At 57.1% G+C, this 19,372-nt stretch overlaps 1 protein-coding gene across 2 annotated transcripts in view; it reads left to right on the forward strand.

Annotated features, from left to right (window-relative positions):
• Positions 1 to 500: 500 nt before the first annotated feature.
• SPATA20 (spermatogenesis associated 20) overlaps positions 501 to 19,372 on the forward strand; it is a 35,685-nt gene continuing 16,813 nt past the window's right edge. Inside the window, exons 1-14 of one of the 2 annotated variants that reach the window (XM_065415741.1) lie at positions 501 to 601; positions 3,220 to 3,357; positions 3,837 to 3,901; positions 4,749 to 4,903; positions 5,062 to 5,205; positions 5,676 to 5,877; positions 5,976 to 6,106; positions 6,259 to 6,363; positions 8,115 to 8,189; positions 10,311 to 10,523; positions 11,096 to 11,288; positions 13,401 to 13,569; positions 15,900 to 16,108; positions 16,869 to 17,068. In XM_065415741.1, coding sequence (XP_065271813.1) covers positions 519 to 601; positions 3,220 to 3,357; positions 3,837 to 3,901; positions 4,749 to 4,903; positions 5,062 to 5,205; positions 5,676 to 5,877; positions 5,976 to 6,106; positions 6,259 to 6,363; positions 8,115 to 8,189; positions 10,311 to 10,523; positions 11,096 to 11,288; positions 13,401 to 13,569; positions 15,900 to 16,108; positions 16,869 to 17,068 — 2,082 coding nt within the window. In that variant the 5' untranslated portion in view covers positions 501 to 518. Of the gene's footprint in view, positions 602 to 1,930; positions 2,086 to 3,219; positions 3,358 to 3,836; positions 3,902 to 4,748; positions 4,904 to 5,061; positions 5,206 to 5,675; positions 5,878 to 5,975; positions 6,107 to 6,258; positions 6,364 to 8,114; positions 8,190 to 10,310; positions 10,524 to 11,095; positions 11,289 to 13,400; positions 13,570 to 15,899; positions 16,109 to 16,868; positions 17,069 to 19,372 lie in introns of those variants that run through there. The other variant, XM_065415742.1, reaches the window with a different exon arrangement.

Below are 19,372 nucleotides of genomic sequence, written 5' to 3' on the forward strand. Positions count from 1 at the left end.
TAGAGGACTGCAGAGAGGGGCTCAAACCCCAAAGTCTCGCAGGGTCCCCCAGGATTCAGGCCTGGAGCTGCCTCGGCCCAGGACTCAGACCCAGAGCCAGCACTCACCCCCAGAGCCAGGGTCACCCCCGTCCTGGGGACTCAGAGCCAGGGTCACCCCCATCCTGGGAACTCAGCCCCAGTCACCCCCCAAGCCTGAGCCAGGGTCAGCCCCGTCCTGGGGACTCAGAGCCAGGGTCACCCCTGTCCTGGGAACTCAGCCCCAGTCACCCCCCAAGCCTGAGCCAGGGTCAGCCCCGTCCTGGGGACTCAGAGCCAAGGTCAACCCCAGGGCGATCCCCGGAGTGCGGGCAGGCGGAAGGCCTTAGCCGCGACCGGGCTCCTCCTCCCCGGCGCAGCGCGCCTGTCCCTCCCCGTGGGCCCGGGGCTGTCCGGCCGCTCCTCGTTCTGGGCAGCGGCTGCCGCCCCCTGCCGGCCTCCCTGCAGCCCAAGCCCGGGAGTAAGTCGCTGGCGGCGGCCATGATCTCCGCCCCCCTCCTCCGCCGCTACTGCTGCCTGCTGTCCCGCCGGGCCGGAGCGAACCGAGCCGCCTGGACTCGCAGGTACCGGGGCAGAGCCCAGGGAACAGCCCGAACGGAGCCGGGCCAGGGATTGGGCCCGGGGTCCGGGAACCCGGAGACACGCTGACATGGTCACAGCGCCACAGGATCCCCGAGGGGAGCAGTCCTCCCGGCACTGATCCAAAGGGGGGGGGTTCTGTCAGGCCCAGGGGGATCCCCCCAGTCCCCCCACAGGATTGGGGGAGGGAGGCTGCTCTGTCTGACCCAATGGGACCCGCCCCCCGGTCTGGCGCTGTCCCAAAGGGGCGTGTGGTTCTCTGATCCAGTGAGAGTCCCTGGCTTGTCTTTGAGCCAGCCCCGAAAGGCGGGGGAGAATGTGTGGTTCTGTGTTTTGGTGGGAGCACCCTGTCTTGTTGCTGCTACTGACACTTGGGTGGTTCTGTCTGACCCACTCTCTGTCTAGGATACTGATCCAAGGGAGATGTTGTCTGCCCCAGTAGGATCCCCTTGTCTGTCATTGGTACTGATCCATTGGGGGGCAGTGTTCTGTCCAGCCCAGCGCTCTCCGTTGTATGTCCCTGGCGCTGACAGTTTATGATCCCTTTGCTCCCCCTAGTCTGGCCCAGAGAGAATTTCTGTCACACCCAAGAGTGTTGTCCTGCCTGCTGCTGTTATTTTGAGGCATGATTTGTATTCTGAATCTGGCAGCCCCTAGGAGGCCCATTGTGCTAAACACTGTACATGTTAAGTGCATGACAAGAGATAACTGGGGGATTCAACAAACAGAATGGGTGGAGGTTATACAAGGTTACAATAAGGTTCCCTATCTATCCTACTGCCAGTCAAATCACCAACCCCAGTATAGCCCTATTCCCCTTTGCCACCCCTAGGACTGAGGCATTCCCTTCATCGCAGTATGAGAGTAAGTGTTCTCTACAGCTAGATCTGACCCAATATTGCTCCTGGGAGTTATGTGTTTGTTCAGCCTGCCACTGATCCCCGTTCAGATTGGTAATGACCAGGGAGAGATCAGCTGCCTCATCTGCCTGTCCCTGAATCTGAGCCCCATTCCTCCCTGTTAGGATGTTCGATGTCGTGCCAATGCCTGTACATCTGCCTGGTGCAGCATTGATTTTTTGTGGGTTGCAGTCTTTGGAGCTGATCCCAGAAGCTGTGTAATGTCAGGATCACTCCATACTAATCCCCCTTATAAGTGTCTACTCTACCTGTCTGTCTTCTCTTGGCCCAAGCTTTGCAGTTAACCTTCCCTTTCATTCTCTTCTCTCGCTCTTGTCTTTGCTCTGTCTCCCACATTCCCCACCCCCCTACATCTGGAACCCCCTTCCGGACCTTCTCCACCCTGTCTCCATCCTCTCCTCCTCCTTCATGTCCCATTTCAGGAGTTACTCCATTCACAAGGCCCACCCGGTCCTTGGTCTTCTCCAAAATGATGGCAAGAGAGTGAGAAAAGATGAGCCCCACAAAAAGTGTGGGACCCAAGAGACCCGGCTCACTGAATTACTTGTGTATGTTACTTCCTATCCTTTGTTGGCTTCAAGCCTCTTTAGGTTGGGAACTCTGAGGAAAGACCTTGTCTCTGGATCAGTGTGAGGAGCATCTGGCATGTTTTGGCGCTGTGTAAATGTAAAGTCCCTGTTGCTGGTTTCCTTGTGGAGTGAGTCAAGGCTGTGGCTGTGAGGCCTTTTAAGGTCTGTGGGTACAGTTAGGAGGTAAAAGGAGAGATGTTTGGGGGGGGGGGAGTGGTTCAGCGGTTCAGCACAGAGAATCCTGAGGGCTGAGTTTCCTTGGGGTGCTAGGAGGTTGTGTGTGGTCCAGGTTGGGACACTGGCTGGAGACTTTGGAGACCTGGGTTCAGTTGCCTACCCCACCGTGTGTAACTTGGGGTGAGTCACTTTGCCTTTCTGTGCCTCGGTTCCCCAGCTGGAAGCATGGGGAAGATAACTGTCCCCTACCTCTCAGGGGTATTGTGAGGCACTCACATACTGTGGGAATGAGTACAGGTACCTGCAGCAGAATGAGGTGGCAATTCTGAGCTTTAGATAGGTGGATGGTCTGTGTTGGACAGAAAGGGAAGGGTTTTGGAGTGTGCTCAAAGGAGCAGGATACCTATTGGTCTGGGGGCTGTAGGGAGAAGAGCCATGTGTATGCTGAGCAGGTAGCCTTCTGGGGTATGGCTAAGGAGGTGGTATTTGGCTGGAGGGAGAGGACACAGACCTCCCTTGCTGCAGCTGTGCACATGTGCTGTGGGAGCCGCTCTCAGCTGGGCTATGACACAGCTCTCGCATCACAATGGCAGCATTAACACTCCTTCCCCTGCCCACTGGGGGCGTGCTTGAGCTAGCTTTGTGCTGGCGGGGCCTAAGTCACCTCCACTCAGACCCCTGCAGTAACCCAAGAGGTTAGTGTCACAGCTCATGACTCCAGCCTTGGGTTTGCAGTGAGGAACCGGCAGCATTCCCAGATACAGACTGACCACACTGCCGCAACCAGCCCACCGGGGATCACTCCGGGTGTGTACAGGGACCTCAAGAAGCCTGGGCCATATGCTGATCCAGTCCTTAGCAGTTCTTGGGACTTTGGTGTCTTACTCGACTTCGGGGATGAGTGATGCTAACAAACCTTTGTGTTCCTTGTCACAGGACTGTGTTTCTGAGAGGGGGCCCAGCCATGGCCACAGGAGGGAAAAGCAGCCGATCTAGCATCCATCGTTACACCAACCGTCTGATTAACGAGAAGTCTCCCTACCTCCTCCAGCATGCCCACAATCCGGTGGACTGGTGAGAGAGAGCCTTCCCCTCTTCCCTTTCATTTTACCAACAGTGAAGCTGGGTAGGGTCCGTGGGATCTGGGATGGATGGCAGCACAGCTTAAATCAGTGGTGGGCACCCTATGGCCCGTGTATAGCCAGAGTTTTCCATTAGGGACATTTATGTGTGTGTGTGTGTGTGGGGGGGGGGGCATCACCCTGATGCTATGGAGTTGTGTGTGTGTCACCCTGAGGCTATGGAGTTGTGTGTGTCACCCTGAGGCTATGGAGTTCTTCCCTTCATGTCGTGTATGCTCAGATTTGTGATAACCTTGCGGGGCAGGAGGTGACCATCTGCTACAGTCCAGAGCCCGGAATAGGACTTGATTATCCACAACGAGCACACTGATTGCCTCCCATCTTATAACAGGTCCTCAGCCAGTGTAAAATATATCATTATAAAACTCAGCAGCCCTCATGGCAGAAGCCCCTTTCTTTCTTTTCTCCCAGGTACCCGTGGGGCCAGGAAGCCTTTGATAAAGCAAAGAAAGAAAACAAGCTGATATTTCTGTCAGGTAACCCAAGAGCAAATGCATTGAGCTTCCCCATGCATGGTTATGTAAATTACACCATAGGCCAGGCGTCTTTGTCTCAGGCTGGTATGTGAATGGCACTGGAGATCCTTTGAGAAGGTTGCCTGATAACCTTGTACTATGTATCAGCATGAGAGGATCAGGTAGTTTTATGGTTTGTCTACACAGAGGTTATTCCAGAATAAAATAGGATATGAATTTAAATAACTATAGCTATTCCTGAATACCTTTTTGTGTGGATACACTTAATCCAGAATAAGAGTGCTGTTTTCAGGTTTTGCTCAATCCACTTCCAAAATGGATTAAGCATGATCAATTCTGGTTAATTCCCACATATAGACTAGTTCTTAAATGGACACTAGTTTAAGTTGGGCAAAACCATGCTCTGAAGTGTCCCTAGCCACTGTTTGCCAGAAGCTGGGAATGGGCGACAGAGGACAGATCTCTTGATGATTACCTGTTCTGTTCATTCCCTCTGAAGCACTAGGCATTGGACACTGTCGGAAGACCGGATAGTGGGCAAGATGGACCTTTGATGTGATCCAGTATGGCCGTTCTTATGTTATTATCCAATGGGCTCCTTCTTGTTTACAAGAGTCTATGGGGCAAAATCATAGGGGTTAGAGATGGAAATGACAGAGTGACCTAACCTGCATTCCCCAATGCAGACTCATTCCCTGCAGTTTACTCTCCAATCCGATTTGTAACTGTCCTATTCAATGGGGATCCCTTTGGGAGAGTATTCCACAGTGAATAGATTTCATTAGTAGGACATTTGTCCCAGTATTCAGCTTGGAACCTTTCTTTAATTGACAGTGTTTGTTTTCAGTCGGCTATTCCACCTGCCACTGGTGCCACGTGATGGAGCAGGAGTCCTTCAAGAACAAAGAGATCGGCAAGATTCTGAATGACAACTTTGTGTGCATAAAAGTGGATCGTGAGGAGAGGCCAGATGTGGATAAAGTTTACATGACCTTTGTGCAGGTGAGGAGGTGGGTCTGACGTGGGACCATGACAAGAAAGGGGAAATGCATGACAAGAGGTGTGGGGAGAACCTCTCCACCATCCCTGGGTTAGACACACACATTATGATACCAAGGGATGGCCGAGAGATGATCACTTATCCATGGTTTTTCTTGCAGGCTACCAGCAGTGGAGGGGGCTGGCCAATGAGTGTGTGGCTGACTCCTGACCTCAAACCCTTCATAGGTGGGACGTATTTCCCTCCCGAAGATGGAATTTACCAAGTCGGCTTTCGAACGGTGCTTCTCCGAATTGCCGATCAGGTATACATTTTTGCTGCGTGAGATTTTGTGGTAGGTTTTTGGGTCCTCATCAGAAAAATACAGCACAGAAACCTGGGACAGGGAAGTGGACTAGCCTTTGCTATTAGCACCGATTGATTTGGAGGGTTGATGGGGAAAATTGGATTTGGGGTTGGGATAGTGGGGACATGTGTGTTTGGGGGACAAGCGAAGTGGATGTGGGGAAAAGAGAGGGGCCAGTTGGTGAGAAAAAACACCGGCTGATGGACTCTGCATAGGGAAGAGGCACAGAGCTCTGGATGGGTTAGAGATTGATTAGAATTTACCGGGGGAGGGGAATCATTGGGTGCTGGACCAAAGAACTGGACTGGGGTCTGAAGATAGAATCTGGATTTGAATAACACAGGGAACCTCATCAAGAGGGGACAAAGGCCATGAGCAGCTGATGGGGCAAGACTGACCTTCCGGCTCTTTCATGGTCTCCTTCCTAGTGGAAGCGGAACAAAAATGCCCTTTTGGAGAATAGCGAGAGGATTATGTCAGCGCTGCTGGCCAGGGCTGAGATCAGCATCAAAGGGGAAGATTCGCCCCCACCTTTTCCAGAGGTGATGGCCAGGTGTTTCCAGCAGCTGTCTGAATCATATGAGGAGGAATATGGCGGCTTTTCAGAGTTTCCAAAGTTCCCCACGCCAGGTCAGTCCATTGTCTCCTAGCTGAGCCATCGCAGCAGAAGGGAGCAGCGCAGGGCATGGAGCTGACCTCAGGTGCGCGGCTTTGTTATTGTATTGCAGTCAATTTAAATTTCCTGTTCACATACTGGGCCCTACACCGGGCGTCCCCTGATGGTGCACGGGCCTTGCAGATGGCGCTGCACACTCTCAAGATGATGGCCTATGGTGGGATTCATGATCACATTGCTCAGGTAAGGGGGGCTGGGTATTAGATGGCCCGGAGCGATGGCTCTTGGAGGCATCTTGCTTGGGTAGCATGAAAGAAAACCCTGGAGGTCTAATCGCATGGCTGACCAGGGATGTGCTGGGCCCTGGTGCACGCGTACTGTTTCTGTCTCTGCAGGGATTCCACCGCTACTCCACCGACCAGAGATGGCATGTTCCTCACTTTGAGAAGATGCTGTATGATCAGGGGCAGCTAGCAGTGGCCTATGCCAGGGCGTTTCAGGTAGGCCCACTGTAACTCTTAGCCCTAGTGATAACTTAAGGTTCTGAATCAAAACTCAGAAGAATTGGCGCCTGAACAGAGGTCTGATCTCAGCAAGAAGCAGCTCATTTCGGACAGTCTAGACTGGAGAGTGTGCTTGGTGTGGGGAGGACTGGGAAACTTGCCAGCTGTCCTCTGGTGCCGAGAGAGAGACAGATACCATGCTCAGCCCGGTTCCAGGTCCTATCCCAAGACTCCTGCTCAGGTGAGGGGAGGCTGGGATGGAAAGGGGCTGTTGACAGGCTTGTCCCTGACAAAATGTCGGTGGTGATGGGGAGCAGCAGCAGTGCAGCCAGGACTCCCTGGTGAGAGGCTCTCCTGGCATTAGCCGGCTGTTTGGTTCCACAGGAGCATGATGAGAGCGGATAGGAGTGCCTAGGGCGGCAATGAGAAAACATTGCTGAGCAGTTGGATTTACATGGCATTATCCGGGGCTGGGGATTTCCGCAGGGGAAGGAGAACAAGAGCTGGCTTGCCAGAGCAAAGCCTGGTGACACGGGCTTCCTGAGGCAGAGGGAATTCCAACCAAGCCAGCAGGCAGCTTCTTCCCGGCATCTTGGGACTCGCCCACCACCTTCCCCCTCCTGGCAGGCTCTGCCACATCCTCTTCCGTGGCCCCATTCACTGCCTCCCCCCTGAGATCCCAGGCTTAGTCCCTGAGCTACCTAACCCTACCTGGTTAGAGTAACGCTGTGACTTTGTGAATGCAGCACCCAGGGGCCTCTGAGAGCTTTACAAAGCGGGGGGGGGGGGAGGGGGGGAGTGAGGAAGTAGCACTGCCCCCGTTTTACAGCTGGTGTAGCTAAGGCACAAGGTGAAGTGACTTGGCCAAGGTCACACGTCAAGTCAGTGACAGAACCACGACTAGCCCCCAGACCTCTACTTTACTGGCTCCAGTCAGAAACTCCATCCGACCCTCTGGCGGGCCCTGTCCGTAGCACTGAGGGGAAGTTTGTCTGAGCTTTGTGCCGGCCAGGCGCAGAAGCTGCTGCACAAGCACTGGCAGGACGAGAGGCGAGAGGGAGCTCTGGGCCAGGCCGTTGACAGGCGCCGAAGGCGGTTAGGTGCCAGATCATTTCAGTGACATTTGGGATCCCCACTGGGAGCTCGGCACCCCCGGCACAGGGAGCAGCAGGTGTAAATCAGCAGGAGAGAGGCTGTGCGTGGCCACACCAGAGCAAAACAGGGTCTAAGTGTAGGGCCCAAGTATGATGGATCTGAGGATCCTGGTTACCTGTCACCTGCAATGGAGGCAGATGAAATTACTGGCCCATCTGTTGTCTTGAGATCATCCCAGGAAACTCGGCTTGTCTGAAGCCGGGGACTCTGGCCACACTCTGCCAGTCTCTGGCAGACGGGGATTCCTGCCTCACCCTGCTAGCCTCCAAAGGGTTTTGCTGCCGAGGTTTCAAACACAAGCAAGAGTGGAGCTTTGGGTGGGACATTCTGAGCTTGACTTTGTGTAAGCGTCCAAAGGACGTCTGCTCTCAGCAACCCTGGTGTAGATCTGGGGTAACTCTCAGACACCAGCAGATTTCCCTGGTGTGACGGCGACCCTCCAATCCAGTCCTGGGTGTGCAATCCTTGAACCAGTAGATTTGCTGTTTCCCTGCGTGAGCTCTTTAAATCAGGAGCCCCTGCTCGATCTTGTTAGCGTCGCTTTTCCTTCCTTTGTTAGCACTGGAATGGAATCCTCGTTGTGTCTTTAACAGATTTCTGGCGATGAATTCTTTGCAGATGTTGCTGCGGACGTTCTGCTCTACGTCTCCCGAGATCTGAGTGACAGGGTAAGTCAGCAGCTTCGCGTGGGTGCGGGAATCACTTGCCTCATTGCTGCCGTCACGTCCGGCGGCTCGCGTGCTTCGCCAGCGATCAAAATCACTGGCACGAGGGCAACCCGCTCTTCCGCTCCCCGTGCCCAGGCTCCTTCGTGCCTGTGTATCCCCACCTCTGCTGGCTGCAACAGACTGGTCTATGCCAGTTCTGTCTCCTTCTGTCTTGTCCCCTGCAGCACTTCCTGCTGGCTGGGACAGAGACGGGTCTATGCCTGACCTATGTAGGTATTTCCATGGTCCTCACGACTGTTCTAGCTGAGCGCTCACAATCAGTAATGGATTTTAGCCTCACAACACCCTGGGGGGAGGGAAGTGCCATCCCCATTTTATGGAGGGGGAACGGAGGCACGGGGAGATTTAGGGATTTGTCCAAGGTCAGACAAGAAACTGAGCCACTAACTGAACCCAGATCTCTTGCATCCCCAGACCAGTGCCCTATTAACTATACTGATATATCAGTACACTACACCTGGAGTATCCCCCTCTGCCCTGTTCCCTGCAGCGCCTCCTGCTGGCTGGGGCGGCGATTTCTCTGTGTCTGGTGTATCCCCCTCTGCCCTGTTCCCTGCAGCGCCTCCTGCTGGCTGGGGTGAAGATTTCTCTATTTCTGGCATATCCCCCTCTGCCCTGTTCCCTGCAGCGCCTCCTGCTGGCTGGGGCGGAGATTTCTCTATGTCCGGAGTATCCCCCTCTGCCCTGTTCCCTGCAGCACCTCCCGCTGGCTGGGGTGGAGATTTCTCTATGTCCGGTGTATCCCCCTCTCCCCTGTTCCCTGCAGTACCTCCTGCTGGCTGGGGCGGAGATTTCTCTGTGTCTGGTGTATCCCCCTCTGCCCTGTTCCCTGCAGCGCCTCCTGCTGGCTGGGGTGGAGATTTCTCTGTGTCTGGCATATCCCCCCTGCCCTGTTCCCTGCAGCGCCTCCTGCTGGCTGGGGCGGAGATTTCTCTGTGTCCGGAGTATCCCCCTCTGCCCTGTTCCCTGCAGCGCCTCCTGCTGGCTGGGGTGGAGATTTCTCTGTCTGGCGTATCCCCCTCTGCCCTGTTCCCTGCAGCACCTCCTGCTGGCTGGGGCGGAGATTTCTCTATGTCTGGTGTATCCCCCTCTGCCCTGTTCCCTGCAGCGCCTCCTGCTGGCTGGGGCGGAGATTTCTCTATTTCTGGCATATCCCCCTCTGCCCTGTTCCCTGCAGCGCCTCCTGCTGGCTGGGGCGGAGATTTCTCTATGTCCGGAGTATCCCCCTCTGCCCTGTTCCCTGCAGCGCCTCCTGCTGGCTGGGGTGGAGATTTCTCTATGTCCGGTGTATCCCCCTCTCCCCTGTTCCCTGCAGTACCTCCTGCTGGCTGGGGCGGAGATTTCTCTGTGTCTGGTGTATCCCCCTCTGCCCTGTTCCCTGCAGCGCCTCCTGCTGGCTGGGGTGGAGATTTCTCTGTGTCTGGCATATCCCCCCTGCCCTGTTCCCTGCGGCGCCTCCTGCTGGCTGGGGCGGAGATTTCTCTGTGTCCGGAGTATCCCCCTCTGCCCTGTTCCCTGCAGCGCCTCCTGCTGGCTGGGGCGGAGATTTCTCTATGTCTGGCATATCCCCCTCTGCCCTGTTCCCTGCAGCGCCTCCTGCTGGCTGGGGTGGAGATTTCTCTGTCTGGCGTATCCCCCTCTGCCCTGTTCCCTGCAGCACCTCCTGCTGGCTGGGGCGGAGATTTCTCTGTGTCCGGAGTATCCCCCTCTGCCCTGTTCCCTGCAGCGCCTCCTGCTGGCTGGGGCGGAGATTTCTCTATGTCTGGCGTATCCCCCTCTGCCCTGTTCCCTGCAGCGCCTCCTGCTGGCTGGGGCGGAGATTTCTCTGTGTCTGGTGTTTCCCCCTCTGCCCTGTTCCCTGCAGCGCCTCCTGCTGGCTGGGGTGGAGATTTCTCTGTGTCTGGCGTATCCCCCTCTGCCCTGTTCCCTGCAGCACCGCCCGTTGGCCAGGGTGATCAGTTACAGAGGCTTGAACGTACATGGCTAACGCATGTGTGGTGAGGGGGCGGCAGCTCTGACCGGCCAGCGTGTCTGTGTTAATGGTGCTGCTGTGTGTTTCAGGCTGGAGGATTCTACAGCGCAGAGGACGCAGACTCCTACCCGACAGCCAAGTCCAAAGAGAAGCGGGAGGGGGCGTTCTGCGTGTGGACGGCAGAGGAAATACGGCGCCTCCTTCCAGAGCCTGTGGAGGGGGCCTCGGAGAGGAAGACTCTGGCAGATGTGTTCATGCATCACTATGGGGTGAAGGAAGGTGGGAACGTGAGCCCAGCGAAGGTGAGCTGGGAGAGGGGGCCTCAGGCTATGGGGAGGGAAATGGAGGAGGGAAGGGAGGGACAAGGGGACACTGGCCTCTGAACTGCGCGGACAGGTGTAGTGAAGGGAGAAGGATTCCAAAGTAGCTATATGGGCAGGGGGATTCTGGGAAGGCATATGGAGATATCGGCAGTTAGCCGGACTGGGAGGGGATGATACCTGGCAACTGGGGGTACTGGGAGGAAGTGACTCTAGCAGCTGGGGATACTGGGAAGACACCATGTGGAAATATTGGGTGTTAGTCACACTGGTAGCTGTGGTTATTGGGAGGAAGCCGCACTGGTGGCTGGGGATACTGGGGGGGAGTGGTGCTGGCTGCTGGGGAGGGAGGTACTGCTAGCTAGGGGTCCCTGGAGAGAGCCACCCTGGGGGTAGGACGCAGTCACCCACTTGAGTTTGTGATGGGAGGCCGTCCTGGCTGTTCCTGTGTGAGAGAGAGGTTCCTGGAGGGCACGAGTGTAGGCCCCGCCGGGGGTGCAGCCTCATCTGGTCCCTGAGGTGGGAGCTGTGATGCTGCTGGCTCCTCGTTTCAGGACCCACACAAGGAGCTGAGGGGGCAGAACGTGCTGATTGTGCAGTATTCCCTGGAGTTGACGGCAGCCAGGTTCGGGCTGGGCCTGGAACAGCTCAAGACGATGCTGGCGAAGAGCAGAGAGCGGCTCTGCGAAGCCCGGGGTCACCGACCGCGCCCGCATCTGGACACCAAGATGCTGGCGTCCTGGAATGGTGAGAAGGGTCCCTCGGGCTCAGGGGAGTCGCTGCGTGTGAAAGGTGCACACGACTCGCTGGGAGTCACGTTTAGCTACAGAAGCAGCCAAGAGGCCTTGTCTAAATCTCTGGAGAGTAACCATAGTCCAGGGCTGGATTACAGAATCTGGGGTCCTAGGCCCACCCTATGACATGGGACCTCCCTTGCCCCCCACTGCACTGGGGCACTGCCCCCACGACATGGCTCCACGCTTCATTTGGAGAGCTTGGGCCAGCTCACACCTCTCCGAGCTGTTGTTTCAGGCTGTGTGCAGACTCAGGCAAGCGTCAGTCACACGATCAAGCTTTTCTCCACAACCCCGAGGGCTAGGAGCTTACGTTTTTTTTTTTTTTTTTTAAATGAAAGCTGAGATTTGGTTGTTACCACATGACTCCAGGAGCAGGGGCCTTGTGCCCGGACCTGTGGGACCAAGCTCTAACCCAGTGCTGCCATAGTCTCATCTGCCCAGGAGTGGGCAGCCCATCCAGACACTGAGATCAGCTGAGAGAGTGGTTTGAGGGAGGTCTCTTTGAATTAATTGTCCCAGACACCAGGAGGTGCTGCAAGAAATGAGATGGGGAGATACCCAGGGCGTAGAGCAGTCTCGGGCCCAGCCAGCGGGAGGCAGTGCAGAGCCTAGAGTCCCTTTTGGACCCCTGAGTTCAGTGCCTTTAGCCCACGGTCATGGCTGAATTCCCTCCCTTGCTCCCTGTTTGGACTTGTCCTTTGGCTCTGCCTCCTGGCCTGCCAGTCCCTGGAGGGAATGGTCTGGGGGCCTGCAGAGCCTTCCAGTGTGAGGGTAGGGGGTGGGAGGTATGTCAGGCTGCTGGGGCATCCTGGGCACACAGAGGTGAGGGGCGATTGCTCGAGGGGTCCCTGCATTTGTTACTTCACAGCCGAGAGCCGGCCCTGCCAAGAGGTCTTGGGCAGGGAGCTCAGCAGCAGGGCGGCTCCATTCCAGGCAGGGCTAAGTCCGGCCAGCCCTGTGCCCTTTGTTCCCTTTCCTTCCCTCTAGCCCCCAGCCCGCCTTCGCCTTCCCCTTCCCCAGCCCCGTCACGGGCTTTCCTTGCATCCCCTCCCTGACTGTCCATGGCTTCCCCTCCACCCACCCCTCAGACCCCTTCTCCTGCTGATGGTCCCTGCTGGGCTCTGCTCTCCGTCTGTTGGACTGTGACCTTTCTTCACCTCTGGGGCATCTCCAGCGCCCTGGGTCAAGCTGAGAGGCCCCCTGGGAGCATGGGCAAGGTGCATCCTCCCTCCTGGGAAGGCATCTGGCAGGACTGCGCCCCTGCCTCTCCTGCAGGCCTGGCGCAGGCATCGCCTTTGTTCCCAGGTGCTGCTGAGCTACTTCCTCTCTGAGGCTCTCCGCCTCCCGGCCCTGGCTGTTTCTCTGCGAGTGGCAGGGTTATAAGGGAGCAAACCCAGGGAGGGGGCACTCAGGACTGCTTGCCGAGACGGTTCTCCCATTTGCCAGCAGGGGGCAGCAGAACCTTTCTCTGGTTTTCAGGGCAGCCTTTGTAGAGGCTCCTTAACGCAAGTAAACTGTCAAAAGTGTCCCTGTGGCGCAGTGGGGCTGAGACGTCATGGGTTCAAGTCCCAGGCTAGGATCAGAGCCCATGGCCAGCACTGACACTGCTGGCTGGCATGGGAGTGGAGGGGCCAGGGGTCTGTCTATCGCTGGTACAAGCCCAGGCGTCCCATGGTAGGTAGTTACCTCTGTCCTGACCGGTGTGCCCTCCCAATGAATCAGGCTGCGTGTGAGCTCTCCCGGAGTCCGAGTGGCTGCTGCGCTTGTCTGTCGTGACCGCACGGCGTGGCTGGGGTACTGCAGATGGGAGGGACTCCGTATTCCACCAAAGGGGCATTTTGGAGCTTTTTTTCCTGGCAGCTGCCACTCTGATGAGACGTGACGTTCTCAGTGACTTATGCTGGTTGTTGGGCTGGGGCCTGTCCTGCTTTCAGCCTGGCTTCGACCTCAGCAAAGCGAAGCTCCAGGTGGGCTGTTTAAACAAAGGAGTGGAGATGGCTGGTCAGTAAACGGTCCCGGTCGCAGCCTGAGCGAGGCTCTGTTCTCTCTCTGACCCGTGCAGGCCTGATGATCTCGGGCTTCGCTCAGAGTGGGGCGATCCTCGGCAAGGAGGAGTACGTCAGCCGGGCCGGGCGGGCTGCTGCCTTCCTGCGAGGCCACCTGTTCGATGCCAGCAGCGGCAGGCTGCTGCGGAGCTGCTACCGGGGCAAAGGCAGCTCGGTGGAGCAGAGGTGAGTGCGGGAGGAGTCGCTCAGCGCGGCGTTGGGGGGCGGGGCATCAGCATAGAACTAAGGAGGCCGATTGTCTGTCAGATCAGTCGGTCTGTCTCTTTAATCTGCCTCAGCTATTCTGCTGCATTTCAAAGGTGGCCATTGCTGTGGTGTCTGGGCTCCGGTTTCCGTGAGGAGCAGGTTTTCTGCGTCCCTTTGAGTGTCCTCCACCCCATTCACAGCCCCCCACTTCGCAGGCCCCAGCCTTCCCCTTGGGGGCCCTCACGCTGCCCAGCCTGCAGGCAGCCAAAGGACTGCACTCACTGCCCTTCTGGCGCTCCGCCCCCGCTGCCAGGCTGGGGAGGGAGAGGCTGACGTTGGCTCGTGCTGCAGGACGTTGCCACTGGTCTAGCAGACTGGCCGGTTGGCTTCAGCCTTGGAACGAGAGAGCAGGGGAGAGACTGAGAAGCAGGGTCCCAGCCAGGCCACGCTGGCGTGGCAAGTCCAGAGAACTCTGTGTACAGCTGGAGGGACCCTCTATCCAGGGGGTCTGTCTAGACCATTGTCTGTATGGCTGTGCAAGCCTCTCTTCTCACAGATCTGTCTCCATGCAGCCCTCTGCCCGTGGGTCCGTTCAGCTCTCAGTCTGCCTGCCCCCTCGGGGCTGGGGTTCTGCTCAGAGGGGCGGATGCTGCTACAGCCTGGGGCAGGTCTGTTTCCCGTGTCTGTGTGTTTGAGGTTAGCTTAATTCAGCTCAGGGTGGATGGGCTCCCAAGAGAGCTCAGAGGAATTAAGGTCAAATCCTCTCCCAGCTCTTTCTTATCTTTACCATTTGAAGACACCTTCTTCCCCTGCTGCCGGCAGAATGACAGCTCCGCCAGGGGGCTGAGTACGGTCAACGCCAGTCTACGCACAGATCAAGATTGGACAGGATCGGTAACAAAGCTCCATTTATCAAGGGCCAGCACTAGTTGCTGCCCAGAGGGAAACACTCAAAGGGCCCGCTCCAAACAGCTTCTGCTAACCCCCCACTACCCCCGCCAGCCTCCCACGCCTGTGTGCCGTGCCTTTGACTACATCTCCCTCTAGCGGCTGGCCCCTCTCAGCCTCCCACTGGTGGCGAAAGGTTCCAGTTTAGCTTCTGCCGGAGGGGCTTTAGTGACAGATCATCCCGTTGGCGACCCCTGCTGGCGTCTGGGAGGCCTTGGTGTGTTTGTTACACGCACCTCCAGAGTGACGCACACCCCGACACATGGTGTAGACATACAGAGAGTGTAGGGCAGGGGCAGGCCCAGACGTGAACACACACACGTGTGCCCGTGCCTATGAGCACACCCTCACACATCAGTGCATACGGTGCACACGCGTGCAAGGAGCATGCGCACCAGCAGGTGAGTGCAGCTACAGGTGCGGCAGTGGTACCTGCACAGACCCTCACGACACACACGCAGGCCCCCTTGGAGTACAGGCGCGAGGGGGCCGGCTGCACGCTCGGAGCCACACAGCACCCCAGCGATGGGCACTTTCTTAATATTTGCCAGCAGCGCCGATGAAACAATGGGACGACTGTGACAACAGACGTCAGTAGCTCCACAATCCGGATGAACCCCCTCACCCTCCACTTCACTTCTTCCTTCCTTGCCACTGCGCTCTCCTGGGCAAACACAAATTAGGCGTGTGTCAACAGGGATGAAGACAATTTGAATGGAAGGTTATTGCCTGGCTAACGACTGACTGCAGCGTGGGACGGGCTGCACACGTGTTTGTGAACCCTGTTATTTGCCTGGCAGGGCTCCGGGCTTGGGGGCGAATGTGAGGCCAGGGAGATGGGTCCCTAACCATATTCCATTCACCCTTCCCAGCACTGGGGCATCCGTTTTGGGAGACAGGGCCTGATCCTCAGCGGTGCTGAGCCCCTTCCTTTCTCACTGATTTCAGTGGGAGTTGAGGGGCTCTGACCTTGTGAAGTCAGAGGATCCGGCCCTTTGTATCTATTTCAGTATCCGGGTTGGTACTTTACTAGTCATGTGGGAGATGGCTGGGGACCATGTGCCGGCAAGAGGGTGTCAGGTTACAAATAACGGGCCAGACCCTCATGTGGTGTAAACTGGCTTAGCTCCAGTAAAGTCAGTTTGTACTAGCTGAGGATCTGGCCCAATATCCTTCAGGTCATAAGCTGACCACAAGCTGGGCTCAGGAAGCCTCCACTGCATGGGGCAGTGTTCCCCAGCGGAGTGCCCCGCGGGACCGGGGGGTCATCTGCCTTCCAGTGTTAACAGGAACCGCAGACCCGTTCCGGTGTGGTGGATCTCACGTTCTTCTGTCCCTCCCTTCCCTGACTGTCTTTGCAGCGCTGTTCCCATTCAGGGCTTCCTGGAGGATTATGTCTTTGTGATCCAGGCGCTCTTTGACCTTTATGAGGCCTCGCTGAAGCAGAGCTGGCTGGAGTGGGCCGTGCAGCTCCAGCGCAAACAAGACGAGCTCTTCTGGGACTCCAAAGGCTTTGCGTATTTCTCCAGCGAGGCCGGGGACTCCTCTCTGCTCCTCCGCTTGAAGGATGGTAAGTGCCCCGTGGAGCCGGGCTGGGCCCCCAGACTCAAGTGGAGAACGAGGAAGTCTTGAGAACTCATCGTAATGTCATGCTGGGCACAGTGGTGTTTATGTGTAGGACCTACAAGAAGCTGGGCTGTCGTTTTCGTTAGTTGTAGTCGTAGTTTCATCAAGAAGCAGAGAGTGGGATACCCCCAAAGCAGCAGAGTCCTCAGCAGTGCTTTGTGTGGTGGTGCTGGGCATTGGCTAACAAGAGGGCGCTGATATGCAGGGTGTTGCCCATCGATGCTAGTTCTTGCTTGATTGCAGAGGTCCTTGCAGGCTAGCATGGGAATTCTCTGTAGCTTTCCCAGCCTAGACAGTGAGCGTCCCAGTCAGGCTTGGAGCCTGGGTCTCCAGCATGGCCGTGCAGGCCACTACCCTGCTGCCATGAGTTGCTGGGGGCCTTGGTAATGTCTTTTAACAAGCAGCCCGGGTTTGACCTCCCCACGATGAAGGTGAAACAGGCCCCAGGGAAAGATTTCCCAGCCCCTGGAACTTTCATGCTTTGTCCGTGGCCCAGGTCTCAAGGCCGCAGCCTTCGCAGACATCTGCCCTGAGTGCGTCTCGGAGCAGCAGCCCTGGAGAGGCTGAGCGGTGCCCAGCCCTGACACCCAGCATGCGGACACGCTCCTTCAGTGCCGTCCTGCTGGCATGCCAGGCAGCCGTGTCCCCATGGCGAGTGCTGTGCCTGGGGGGCACTGGGCTGACAGGCTCTCGTCTCCCTGTAGATCAAGATGGCGTGGAGCCCAGCGCCAACTCCGTGGCCGTCGCTAACCTGCTCAGGGCAGCCTGTTACTCCGGCAACATGGAGTGGGTGGAGAAAGCTGGGCAGATCCTGGCTGCCTTCTCGGAGAGGCTGCTGAAGATCCCCGTGGCCCTGCCAGAGATGGCCCGAGCCACCGTGGCCTTTCACCGCACTCTCAAACAGGTAGGGAGTTTGGCCAGCGGATCTGTGTGGTCAAAGACTCACCTGCTGCTCCCCCGGCACGTCCTGCTCTGCCCTAGCGTAGAGGCCCCTCCCTCATATGTTGGGGGCGCCTCTCAGTGGGATCTGAGAGAGGGGATGGCGGTGTCTGTGTGAGTTTGCTCTTGCCCATAGGCACATGTCCTTGTGTCTGGGTGTGCATCTGGATTTGTGTGTGTGTGTGTGTGCGTGTGTGTGCACGGTTGTGTGTATTTGTGCATATATGTGTATCTATGGGCCTGTGTGTTTGGGCACGAATGCATGCACATGTGTGCCTCTGTATCTTGTGGTTTTGCTGTGTGCATTTGTGCATGTGCATGTGCATGCCCGAGTGTTGCTGTGCACGTGTGTGTATTTGGGAGGGGAGACGCCGGAACGGAGATAGCCCTCTTTGGAGCGCTGTCCCAGTCCTGGTGAATGGCAGAGTCAGACGAAAGCGCTCCGGGTGGGTGGTAAGAACATGCCTGTCATCCTTGTCCTTAACCGGCTTTAGGATCGAATGCAGGTCATGGGCAAAGCAGGGGCAGAGTCCCTCCCTCCCGCTTTCCCTTGCTTTAATTGTGCAGCTCTTTGCGCTGCTGAGTTGCTTCGTTCCAAGCCAGCTCTTACAAGGGAGAATCCCGCAGTGCTGGGAGGTGACAGCACAAGGCAGAGGGGCTGAGGTCTGCCTGGACTTGGCTTCTGAAGGGATGGCTGGCTGGCTGTGTGTCTGGGCCCATTGTTCCTGCCCCCTTCCAGGTGATTTCTGGGCACCGCTGCCCCGTGGAGTGGTTAGGATTCGGGAGGATGGCTGGGTTTGAAGCCCCACTAGGGAGTATTACCCATGCGCTGTGCCGTCTATCTGTGATTCCAGAGCACCATACAAGCAGTCGTGAAATCCCACAGCTCCCACGCAAGGGACCACCATCCCCAGTCCACAGCAGGGGGACACTGAGTCCCAGAGTGGGGAAGACACAACAAACCAGGAATTCTACCCTCTAAACACGAGCCAGGCTTCCTCTCTTCAGTTATGCAGCCTAAACCCCGAGCCCCTCTGTGCAGACAGGGGTCCTTAGGCATCCCTCTCCACTGTCAGATCGCCAGGGGTGAGGGAGGGCAGAGTCTGAATGCTGGGGGCTTGTGCGGGAAGCTGAGCAGGCTTAGTCCCAATTGCTGGTGCCCTTGTTGCCCTGGACCAGCTGGGTGGCGAGGCTGCCGCTCCCCGGCGGAGGCACGTTGGTTTGTGGCTGGTGGCATGTGCCCTGGGGAAGGGATGGGGTTCTCTGCCTGGCAGCTCCTGTGGGGATATTAGGGTGTATAGGGCTGTAGGACATACCCTTCCATTCCGCAGAGAGCCCCCGGGGAGGGAGGGGAGAGCGCAGTGCCCTTCGGAGCCCCCAGCTGGCTGGAGCGTGTGTGCAGCCACTGGCCGCGGCTTCCCCATTCGGGAACAGCTGGTGGCCATTCTGCTGTGTGTATCCCCAGGAGTCGGATTAGGCTGGTACCGTAAGCGACTGACTAGGAGTGACTCTGAAATCGCCCCATGACCATTCCATGAACTCCTTTGCTTCTCCATCTGTTTCTGGTTGGTTTGGTCCTTTGCAGGCTTTCTACTCTCTGCCTTCAGGCAGACTAGATGGGTGAGAGGGGAGGGGCGAGGCGGAGACGAATGAATCACAAGGATGAGCGAGCCCATAGCACGGGGGATCCCAAAATGCTGCTTACCGCAGGGGAAGGAAAAGGTCATTTCCCCATCACTGACATGCAGCCACCTCTGGGGTGCCACACGACAGCAGGGAGAAAGCACTCAGCAGCACTACAAAGCGGTTTGGGACAGGAAGTGAAGAACAATTGAAACAGCATGAATCCAGTCAGCTGCCTTAGATGCCTTCCTCTCTCCGCCGTTCCTTGTGTCCCTCTGCTTTCTGATACATAGGCCCTACCTAGACCTGCCCCTTGCCATGGTCCGTCTGATACCCCCTGGTCTCTGATACCCCCTGGCCTCCCCTGGTCTCTGATATCCCCTGGCCTCTGATACCCCCTTCCTGCCCCTCCCCTTCCCTCCTCTCCCCTGGTATCTGTCATATCCCCTGCCCACCACTCCCCTCCCCTGGTCTCTCTGATACCCTGCCCTCCCCCATCCGTTCTCTCCCGGAGATCTCTGACAAGGGGCAGGGCAGACAGGTGAGCTAGCTAGGAAGCAGAAGACCCTGTGGTGGTGCTGAGGGCTGGGTGAGGGCTGAGTATTGCTATCCACGACGTTCCTTCCAAAGGGCAGAGCAGGCTGCT

This window comes from Emys orbicularis, chromosome 13, assembly GCF_028017835.1.
Source record: "Emys orbicularis isolate rEmyOrb1 chromosome 13, rEmyOrb1.hap1, whole genome shotgun sequence".
Classification (NCBI taxonomy): Eukaryota; Metazoa; Chordata; order Testudines; family Emydidae; genus Emys; species Emys orbicularis.